Here is a 12100-nt window from a genome sequence, read left to right as displayed (position 1 = left end):
GTATTTATAAAATCTGACCGATATTATGTAAAATAAAATATGTAAAAAAATGATGATAATATAAACAAGTTAATTTGATGGTTTTCGAACGTACTTATTTTGATTGACGTTGCTAGTGTTTGCACTCTGGAACAGCAATTTAAGTCGATTTTGTTATTTTGAATCAGTTATCGATTGTTCCTTTCAAACAATATTCATTACGTAGGTGTATTTTCCAATTCCACGCACTATTGCGCTGTGGCGGCGGGGTTTGTTGAGGTTAGTAAAAATATTTACAAAAATAATGTTTTTCTTGTAATAACTTAGCACGCCAAGCTGTTTCCAATTGAAATTTGTTATTATTAGTTAAAAATAAATTTAGACGTAATAATTATACAGTGCCATTCATTCATTTTCGTCCGTAATTAGAGGGACGCGATCGTAGAGAACTCCGCGAGTAAAGTTTGTATTGCATGATAAACTCGTCAACACGAAGTATTCTTATCAGAACGCTATCTATTAAACATTCGATTTAGTTTAAAACTTTTCTTTCAACAAGATATTTCAAAATATCTTTATTTAAAATAGAGCACATTAAACTTGCTATTTATAGATACTTGATATGTAACCTCTTTCATTTTAAGGCGGGAAAATGGTGTTGGCAAAGCTCCCGAGGCCGCTTCAGGTGGTCTTGCTGATATTGTCTGTGAGATTGGCGTCGGTGTTTTTGGTGCAAACATGGTATGTTCCTGATGAGTACTGGCAGACATTGGAGGTGGCCCACAAACAAACATTTGGCTATGGAGCATTGACCTGGGAATGGCAGAAAGGCATAAGGAGCTACTTGTACCCGAGTTTGATCGGCGCCCTGTACTCTGTGCTCAAATACACTGGACTGGACTGCCCTGAAGCTGTGGTATGTTTATATTAAAAAAAACTGATTATATGGACAAAATGGACTTTATTCATTTAATTTGGGTTATTAAATGTGATTTATGTGTGGATGGGGTGGTTGGAAAATTAAACATAGGTATGATTACTGTTTAAAGATATATTTAACATTTTATATTGATATGAACAAATAACTAAGAATGAATTCAGGTTATTAGATTGTGTGGGTGGATATTGTAACTTTCTATCTGAAAGGTACACATTATAATGCAGACTGCTCCGCTAATGTAAAAGGTTTAAATGTGTAAAAAAGTCAATAACATTGAATGTAAAAAAATGTAATTACCACAATTAATACATAAAAGTTATAAGTATTCAAAAAGTGTAGCAAACATTATTACAGTAAAAAGGTATTCATGATGAGACTTTTAGGATAAATTTATTTAGGTCCAAAATTACAAATCAAGCTCACAAACTACTTGGACACAATACGGAATGTACTTTGGAATTTAAATCATTGTATATTTTATAATTGCCTGCAGCTCCACCTGCAAGAAAAAGTTTTTCTATGATTAATATTTTCTCAGGAAAAAAAGTTGTCTATGGTACTTAAGTACTCCAGACCAAAAAACATGTTACTACATGCTTTGTATTAAAAAATAATCAAAACTGGTTCAGCAGTTCATTGAGATGTGCATCTTGAAACAAACATTAGCTTTACATAATAGTTTAGTGTTAGAAAAGTGATTCGATTTTAATTAAAATAATAAGAAATATCACTGACTACAGAAATACTTTCTCAAATATTTCACCAACTAACCGACCAGTACAACTATCAATAACCAACTGACTCAATCTGTCAAACGCTCAGTGTTTTCATAGCAAAGTGTTACAAATACCCTTTCTAAAATGTTTTATGCTAACTTTAGATTATAACTATTTATAACGCATATCAAATATTTTTGTCAATTGTACCACTGATAGTAAAAACCTAGAAATTAACACTAATTAATCCTTAATTTCCAGGTTCTCCTTCCCCGCATTTTCCAAGCCATCATCAGCACTATAGCCGACTACAGCTTCTACAAGTGGACAGGGGGTCGCAAATGGGCACTCTACCTGGTGCTTCTCTCTTGGTTCTGGTTCTATACATCAGGCAGGACCTTGGTGCAGACCCTCGAGACTGCATTAGTGGCAATAGCCTTGTCTATATACCCATTCAAGGGGGAAAAAGTGGGCTATTATGACCAAGGTTTGATATTTTATTAATACACAAAGATTTCTCTGGTCCTCATTCAGATATTATAATGAATGAAATAATGAGGTACTAGTTTATGTTAGGTATTATTTACAGTGTGTGAAAACTATGCAATTACCAGTATTTGTTCATATATCATATTTTTTTAATACTATGAGGATTCAATTTATGTGACATTAAAAATGTTTTCATAGTCATCAAATAAGGCACTCCCATAGATTTTCACTTTTATTTTTACCAAGATTTGTATTACTTATAATTTCATATAATATTCAATTGTATTTGTATACAATTTCGTTAATATAGTCCCAACGCTCCAACAAAGGATATACAATAAGAAACTAAAAACTATTTTGTATATTTATACTGCAGAGAGTCCGCGATGGATATGGCTGGCAGTGGTGTCAGTGTTTATCCGGCCGACGTCGGCGCCGCTGTGGCTCGTACTGGGCGTGTACCATCTCATGACCACCAACCAGGGTTTGCTGCGACTGCTCATGCGGACTTACATACCAATACTGTAAGACTGAATAATTGCATCAAAATCAGTTTCAATAGTTGTTAGTTTTAAATCTAAACTTAAAAACTAAAGCATGATGTAGAAAGGGTTGGGCGTTTTTTACAACTGGGTAATTATATACCAATCCCATCTAGGGATCTAATCTGGAGCATATTGTATCCAAAAACACAAATGTTTCCCAAACTGTGTAGAAAACCAAGAGCCTCCCAGTCCTCAGCCCATGTTTGCCAATCAACAAAGTATCTATTAAATCTAAGCCACTATAAATTAACCTTGTAGCCACACCAAAATATTTGTCTTTTGAACTCTGATCCTTTAATCTATGATTAATAACCATTCCTAGTAATCAATATGTTATGTCAAACTCGGGCCATTACATAACGCTGATTAGTTTAATCATCAATAAAAAATATATACTGGCCTTTAATTTTAAAATCTTTAAGACCTCTTAATTTTTTTTATATGTTTTTGTGTAATATTTAATATCCAGGTTGTTAGCTGGTGGTGCTCTGGTTGCCTTAGACTCGTATCACCACGGCAGTCTCATCATCACGCCGTGGGAGTTCTTCAAGTTCAATGTGCTCAATGATATCGCCTCCTTTTACGGGAAACACCCTTGGTAAGATATTGTTTTGTTGTTTGAGGTATACAATTTTCAATTGGTTACATTTTTTTGGATGTTTATATAAACAGGTTTTGGATTAGTTGCAGTTGTGTGTCTAATATTAATTGGTTTGTTCATGGAGTGTTTCGTTCAATGAATAAAAAAGAGTGTCGATAAATTTAGTATTTGTTTAAACAAAAACTAAAATCGTATTTTTTAACATTATTTTGGACAAATGAACATTGCTACGTTTTGTATAAGAAACATCCTGTATAATTTGCGTAAGCGAATATAAATGATCTATGTACAGACTAATAAATATCACATGGATCTCTTTTTTGCAAATATCATAAGGGTAATTTTACACTTAAGAAGATAAATACATCTGTTTTTCAACCCCTTTTATTATTTGTTGGTGACCCGCTCTTTTTATTCTTAGTTAACAAAGTCCATCTAAAGGTTGTCAGGAAGAAATTACCGATTGCGATAGGACTTTGTACTTCATCTTAGTTTAACCCAGTGTCTATTGTATATTTATTTTTCCTCCTTTTAGACGACTTACATGTAGTAAGCCACAAAAGTAGCTGGCCGAATTCAAAATTTATAATCTGCTCTTAAATTTTTTGTGTCCGTATCAACAATTGCTTTATCTATACTAAAATAAACTTCAAAGGACGTTTTAGACAAAGAAGAAAAATTATTTCGACTGAAGTTCATTTGAAGAAGGATTTTGTAGTTTTTAAATAAATAAAAAAGTAAATAGGTCCAGTGACTCATTCTTGAATTATGTTGGAGTCTGTTACTTATATATGTTTTAATTATCTCTTATTCCTTGTGTTATAGGCATTGGTATTTATCACAAGGTCTGCCTGCTATCTTGGGCATCAACCTCCTGCCAGTGCTGTGGGCAGTGGGGAAACTGGTGCGTTTCCCCGCCGAGAACAAAACAGGAGTGTTACTGCTCACCGCCGCGGCCCTGCATGTTGCTGTGCACAGGTTAGTCACAAACATATAATCTACTATACTAGGAAATATTTACCTATCATAAAACGAAGTTCACCTCTGATGTGGCAAACTCAAAATCTACTGAACAGATATTGATGAAATTTGACATAGAAATAGTCGGTAATTCTGAGAATAAAGGTTATTTTTATCCTGAAACAATATGTAACGGGAGTTTTATCCGAAAAAACTGTCACAAAGGCGCAGCCACGAGCAAATCTTAGTTAATGATAAAACAATTTTGTCCACTGCCGACTGACAGACAATCAATTTGATTAATACGAAGATAATTTCGGATACATCCCCTACTTTTATCCCAGGGACTTTGGACAATCCTGTCATACATCCGTATTTCTACAATCGTTAACGCTAATAATAAACAAAGAATTAGAATGACATACCTTAGTTATAAGTTTATCGATAGGACAATACTATAGATAAGTTTATAGCTAAAATATGTCATGACAATGAAAAAGCATTTCCATATTCATTTTTTGTCTTTTATTGGTGTTAATGATTATAGAAAGGAATCTTGTCTATGTTGCCCTAGGATTCATAGGGACACTTTTATTCCCAGGATATCTGTGGTCTGAGTGAGGTGTCTATGGTCTTTGGGATACGTAGTGAGAATTTTATTATGGGATAGACCTTTTGTGGGGGGAGCCGCGAGTCACAAAATAAATCTTAATAAATCTAATATAATTTATAAATCGCCCTCATTGAACATGATTAAATAATTATGACGCACTTACTTGTGTTTATTTGCCATATATTTTATTTTCAGTTTCGTCCCTCACAAGGAGTTCAGGTTCGTGCTGCCCCTCCTGCCGATCTTCCTGTATCTGGCGCAGGACGTCATTGTGCCGTGGAGCAGGAAAGCCAAGAAGTAAGCCACTTTTAACTATTAATACGAATTGATTTTTCGGTTTATTCTGACTTCAAAAGATATGTTTATTTTTTCGTTTCAAGTTAATGTAGTCAGTACAAGAAATTAGTTCTATATTTTACCACAATGTGGCGAGGTCTTTTCATGTTCGTGGTCAGATGATATATATGTTTGCCTGTTTTTGCAATGACTATTTTTCGTCTCCAGGTGGCAGCTGTACGTGATGGCACTGGCGATCCTGGTGGGTAACGCGGCGCCTGCGTACTATTTCGGTACAGTACACCAGCGCGCCACCCTGCAGGTCATGCCGCTGCTCAGAGAAGCGCTGCCCAACAACCGATCGTCAGTCGTGTTCCTTATGCCGTGCCACTCCACGCCGTTGTACAGGTCGGTTTCATAATTGTATTGTTAGGTATACATAGACTTTATTAAATTCCCATATTTCTCCTGGTTTAAAGATCTCCTGCAACATCTCCATTATTTTATTTTGTAGGCTATGAGAAAATTGTAAAGGAAAACCACCACGCTTGCCCAAATACGGGAGTAATTTGTCACTTAAATAACATTAAATTTGCCAACAGCCACCTCCACATGAACGTGAGCGCGCGGTATCTGAACTGCGACCCGCCGTTCAACAAGCCCGGCGAGGCGTGCGAGGCCGACGCGTTCTTCAACAACCCGCAGCGCTGGTGGCGCCACGAGTACGCCGCGCGGCAGACTCCCACGCTCGTGGTGCTGTTCGACCGCCTCCGGGGACGCGTGGAGACCCTGCTGCAGGGCTACAGGCCCTTACACGAACTGCCGCACACGCAGGTACTTGGAATAATATACATACACAATATACACTCATGCTTTATGCTCGCAAAGGGGTAACAAGTGCACTAAACTTTTGTCATGTCAGATCAATGGTTGGATAGAGGAGGAGCCTATGCCGCCAAACTGAGTAGACATACCCAATATTACTTCGAACTAATTAGGAATCGATTTAATAATAATAAGGAGGCTAAATGAACACAAATATCGGGTGTTTTTTTTTGTATTCGGTGGGATAGGGGGCCAACGGATTTTGTTGCCGACAGGTCAACGCTGCGACATAGTTTACAATTTATACGTCTGTAGAATGTAGCCGTCGAAAATTAGTTTTCCTCTTGATTTTCATAATGAAATACTAGCTATATTATATGTACTATACCACTGTGGTGCTAGCAGAGATATAGAAACCAACGAAGTTATATCTAATATAATATAATTCCATCAGTTAATGTTTGGGTGAAATTTACTGAACCACACTTTGTTTGCCAGTTCCCGGAAGGCGAAGTAGGTGAGAAGGTGCTGGTGTACCAGAAGATACAGAGCCAGTCTAAGCCGCCCGCCGACGAGATCGTCTAACGAACGCCACGAACAATGTTAGTCTAACACATTATACTTTTCGAGAGAGTTTAAACGAGAAATATGTAGGAACAAAACAGGCTATGTGCGGCCGGTAGAATTTGAAAATACCTGCAATATTCATGTGACTTAAATATATGATAAAACTTGGTTGTACTAGAGTTAGTATGTGTTCGTTAAATATCGAGTATATTATGAATAAAAGATGTATTCGACAATATTTATATTTTAACTTTGTCGGCAACACATTGCTCTTTAATCTTCTGATCGTGACGCAATACATCGTGTGTCAGTGGCACTGCGTCCGCGTCACTTTAAATTCAAATACGTCAGTAACATATGATCAATATTTACATAAACCTCTAACAGTTGACGCGACGATCGATAGTCAAACGTTAAAATATTTTACAGCTCCATATTTTGCTATAAGCTCAAAACACTTCCCACATATTTCTAGTTTAATGAAATATTATAACTTATTGTACGATAATAATTGCACTGAACGTACTGTGTACGTTGTCATCTCTTAATTGTATTGACGAAATATCAGTCGGTCACTTTATTTATAATCAGGCGCCATACTTAGAAACACGCTGACAATTTAATTTAAACGATTAAAAATACGTTTTATTACAATGACATTTTAATTAATGGAATGATTTTTAACAACTCTGTGAATTGACATTATCGATAGAAAATATTACTATCGATTCATTTTGGAAACTATTTTATGGATTTTTTGTGACCGACAGGATTCCATCCAATTTTAATATAAGTCGACAAAGCCCTGCTGCATTTTAATTAAATCTCCAATTAATATGGCTAAATATAGTTGTTAATACATGGGATGTGGTTCCATACGATGTGTTCGGGTTAGCGATTAAATATACAATTGTAATTATAATATAGATGCAATTTACTAAATTATATTATGATGAATTTTTAGATACATTTTAAACTCGTGTATCGATCATTGCCTTCGATATACAAATTGTTGTTGAAGTTTTTACCTAAATATACACTCATATAAAAAATGACCCCATTTTCATATATTATGAAGTCTTATGTTATCAGGAATATTGAGGAATCTAAACTACAATATTCAGAGCCGAAACAATATTTGCGAGACACATCTACTTCCGTGTGGGATGCATTGGCAATTGGCTTGTTTTAAGTTAAATAATTTTCTAATTTTTAAATATAATCGATATTTAAAAATGCTATTTTAATACAATAATAGCTGTTATAGCTAGTGTGCAGCGCTTGATATCAAGGCAGCATTGTTGCCAGTTATTTTTTAGGCTGTTGTGAGGAAGCTAATGGTGAAAACTTCAACAAAATATCAAGTGTAATTATATTGACGCGGGAATATCTGAAGGCGTGTACTTATTGTAATCATCACAACTTGTTTCGTCTATAGTTAATATATGATGTAATGAATTCCCTTTTTGTTCCTAGTTTTATGTGGGTTACCAAGGTATATGCATTTTCATAGTATTTAGCGTGAGATCTGTGAAATGAACTTCGTTTTAACCAGTCCGAGTCCTAAAATCAGTTCAACTTGTTACACGCAGTCTTTTTCGAAATATAAAAATAAAACAAAAAACGACTATTCGAAATTTAAAACTGCTTGGAATAGACAATTATAAACTGTTTTTTGATTCGGTCTTAAACTTAGGATTTATTGTGTAAGTCAGCCATAGAGGTTAGAACGCCTTCAGAAGTTCCCAATAAATGAATGTATGAATGAGAATGAATATAATTATTTAATAATAATTCGCCGTTTCACAGCTTTTATCCATGACTGACATTAGGTTGCTAGTGCACAGCATCGTACAACTTGCCAAAGTTAATGTTTAACTACTAACAACAAGTCCATAGACAATTGTATCTGGCAACCGAATTTGTGGGTAACTGCATCCACCGAAAACATCATCATTGTAGATTTAAGTTCTTGCCATCTTCAAGTAAGACCAACAATTTAAAGTGAATTTGTGATAAAGTTTAGTATAATGCGAACAGTTACATTTATTTAATTTTTTTTTGACAAACGGGTTTTCCTATAGTTGTCATAAAATTAAAAGAAATAGAAGTTAATAAACGGTAGTGTGGAACTTGGCTTAACAGCCAACAGCTTGAATAACTTCAAGCTTGTAACATCAATGCCTTACACATTTTCACGATAATCTTGCGTATCGTAAAGCAAATTAGACTAACTAGCTGACATTAAATAAGAAAAAATCTGGAATATATAAGCCACAAAAATATATTTATGCTCTTCTCGCGTAAAGGTCTTTTTTTATACCATAAAGGCTGGCATCACATCTAAATTCGTAGTTGTATGTGACCCGTACACACAACTACGAATTTGGATATTTAAAATCGCGTCGATTGTTCTAAAACGAAACAACTGCTTTAAATGACATTAGGTACACCTTTCGAATAAACAAACCAGTGTTATAAAGAAGGATTAATATTACAGATCGTGATTAATGTTTTTGTGCTAATAGTATTTCCATATTCCAAACATTAACGCTTACTTGAAGTCGGTGAAAAAGAGAATTATAATTGGGTTATTAATTATTATTAATTGTAATGTCTATGGAGTTAATTCGCAATAATATAGATTTTATTTAAATTAATTTCTTAATAGATTTAAGAGTAGCATAGCGCTCGACTATGGCGATGCTCAAAATGTAAAGACATAAAGTATTTTTAGATCTCTTTATGTTTTATAAACTTACAGTTTTGTTACATTTTTTGTGTTGTAACCAACCGGCTGCGGAATAGGGTATTTGACTCTGTTTGATTTTATGCAATTTTAATATGTAACAGCAACCAGTACAAAAGAGAAATCCTATGAAAACAGCACTAAAATTCGATAAGAAATGAGGCAGTAACTTAAATTTCAAATATTGCTACGTGCGGGAGTGGGCGTGGAGTGAGGATATCGCTCCATCTCTTTCTTTCGCACGCATTGTAATGGCCGGTGACGTCACATGCAAGTATTTCGTCTCTTTTCCGTTTTTTGAAACCCTTATTACCAAATTTCAGTACCTTACAATTTGTTGATTTGTCATCAGATTTCAATGATTTCTTTTGTTTTAGAATTTATACGACGAACATATTTTATAAAAGTTTTAAAAAAATAAGTCAAATACCCTATTATCAATAAAATTCCATGATGTGTTGTTTATTACCTGTCGAATAAAAGAATAAAGCCTATTGATTCGTCATTATATTTATCTATATAATTTAATTCTGATTTAAAATTACAGTAAAAAGATATCGAATAAATAAAATGTTTAAATACAAATATTGTTCTATAGGTTAAATAAAATTTTATCTTTATTGATTAGTGTCAAAGTATTGCCAATTATTAATATTTGTAATAGTGACAATTCTCTTATGCTGCCAATGTTGTGACTTGATAAATGTACATAAGATACTATATATCGTGGTGTGTTGTGCTATATAACTTGGTGTAGATAAATTTACCTAGTTACAGTATTTACAGGAATGAAAAAGTACGTAATTTTCAAATCATAATTTTCTTAAAGAATACCGAAGTCTAATCTTCTTATTTTTAAAATACAGACATCGTAAGGTAATACGATATTTGTGTTTAGTTGAGCGATAAAAATGCTTAATAGTGTGTTCACAGAAGACCCTGACTCTAAAATAATTATTGTGTCGTTGGTCTTCAGAATTATGTATTTGCAGTCCGTTAATGCAGACTCCAAATATTTGCGGATCAGAAATGTTCTTGATGCGAAAATCTATTCAAAGGCATTTTTTCCCAACCGACTAACCGCCGTTTTCATTTGTCGATCCCAATCGTCTTTTTCTAACCATCGCGAAAATAGACCAATCAGAACAAAGTATTTTTGGCATGCTTATAAATATGGTATTTTGATTGGTTAATCCAGGATCGGGTCGATAAAAACAACTGTCAACCTGCTATGGACATTGTATACACATTACTCGCGGCCGGAATTAAAATATTTCTCGAATAAAAGGCTGTGCACGTAACAAAGATAAAAACTAGCTATAATTATACAGTTGTGTTTTTATCTAAATCTATTCAGCGAGATTCTCTAGCCAAACTTTACAAATCTTCATTTATAAAGTAGGATGTGTTCGCACAGCACACCGGGACGAAGTTTTTTTAATTTAAATTTTTGAGCGTTTGTCCTAAGTTAGGTGGTTGTTTTACTATTTAAGCAAACCGGAATGTCTTTACAGACGCGTGTGGATTTTAAATAAAAACTTTATTTTTAGTACCGCCTTTTATTTTGAATATGTTATAGAAATAAACCTTTTCCCCTTTCTATCCATAAAAGTAGGTAAAAAAAGTGTGATACATTTGTATATTAGGTGTTTTCATTTTTTAAAATTTCTATTACGATATAAAATGATGTCCAATAATTACATAGGCAATATTTTTCTTTAAACTGGAACTACTACCAGTAGTGTAGGGTCGGTTTTTTCCTCCCAGGCCTGATGTGTTTGCCGCCCTAAGGAAGATGGCGAGACGCTATCCAGGCGCCCCTTCGATGCCCTCCCTTGAACGTGGCACGCCAGGTGTACCCTACCCACCTGTTCACTGCAAAAAGGTTAACATGTTTATAGGTTTTATTTTACACATTTTGCAGCACCGCTAAGAGTCGCCGGGGCGGAACCGACTCCATCCTCTCGTCCTAACTACGCTAGTGTGCAATACATGCTGCTTGGCAATACAAATAGAGAAGACTGATTTTCGCATACGAAAATACCTGCTACCTAGCGAGCAGTAAAAATGCAAATCTGCGTTTATATCCAAAACATGGAATCCGAAGTCGTTGACCTACTTATCTTTATCTAAGTTGTGTTTATTGCCTAATTCTACTACATGATAACCGACGTTTATGATTAGGTATGCAATTATAAAGCTGAGTGCACAGTGTATTGTACTTAGAAAGTATTTTTACTTTAGTATATTTTATTTTTAATAGTCATTATATCGGCTAGGGAGGGATAATCATCTCTCGTCAATTGATATCTTATTCGGACGCCATTCCACTCAATATAGTACTATAGTCACTTTACCGTAATAAAAATAACTGAGTTAACGCGGGTTTTCCCCGAACAAAAAGTTTAAGATTTCATATCTTGTACAAAGATAACGCTCGGACAATAAGAAGTTTTAAGCTCGTTTGCAATGATGTAAATTCGTAAACAAATTATAATAATCTCTGGATGCAATAACGCGAATCCTGTTCGTATTTACCGAGACAAATTTCATATTGGGGTTTTTTTATTTAGTTTCAGCCCGGTGACAGATATGGCGATAGGCTCCTCCTCTATAATATCATGGGACGGAAAACACACGGTGAAAAGTGGGAGCACTAGTTACGTCTCTGCCTACCCGTTCGGGGATTAAAGGCGTGTCTGAGTGTGTACAAACTTCATAATTTTAGATCGTCGTAGCGTAGTTCTTTGCAAATAAAATATAGGTTATGTAAATATAGTTTGTAACTGCCCTTAAATTCTCAGAACCGAATAGATGGCAGTATCAGTGAAAAATACCGT

The 12100-nt window shown here is 34.7% G+C and overlaps 1 protein-coding gene across 2 annotated transcripts; it reads left to right on the top strand.

Moving 5' to 3' along the window:
- Nucleotides 1–114: 114 nt before the first annotated feature.
- Nucleotides 115–10809, top strand: LOC115447430 (GPI mannosyltransferase 3). Of its 2 annotated transcripts, none has more exons than XM_030174466.2 (10): nucleotides 115–258; nucleotides 624–895; nucleotides 1897–2122; nucleotides 2501–2648; nucleotides 3139–3267; nucleotides 4096–4248; nucleotides 5039–5140; nucleotides 5348–5527; nucleotides 5722–5953; nucleotides 6443–10809. In XM_030174466.2, exons 2-10 carry the CDS (start codon nucleotides 632–634, stop codon nucleotides 6527–6529), a joined length of 1521 nt encoding a protein of 506 aa, XP_030030326.2. In that variant the 5' UTR covers nucleotides 115–258; nucleotides 624–631; the 3' UTR covers nucleotides 6530–10809. The 2 variants fall into 2 exon arrangements, with proteins under 2 accessions (XP_030030326.2, XP_037292235.1); XM_037436338.1 differs by lacking the exon at nucleotides 115–258 and adding an exon at nucleotides 266–441.
- Nucleotides 10810–12100: the final 1291 nt, after the last annotated feature.

The sequence above is a fragment of the Manduca sexta genome, chromosome 7 (assembly GCF_014839805.1).
Source record: "Manduca sexta isolate Smith_Timp_Sample1 chromosome 7, JHU_Msex_v1.0, whole genome shotgun sequence".
Classification (NCBI taxonomy): Eukaryota; Metazoa; Arthropoda; class Insecta; order Lepidoptera; family Sphingidae; genus Manduca; species Manduca sexta.
Note: the sequence above shows the minus strand (reverse complement) of the source record. Positions and strands in the feature narration are given on the sequence as shown.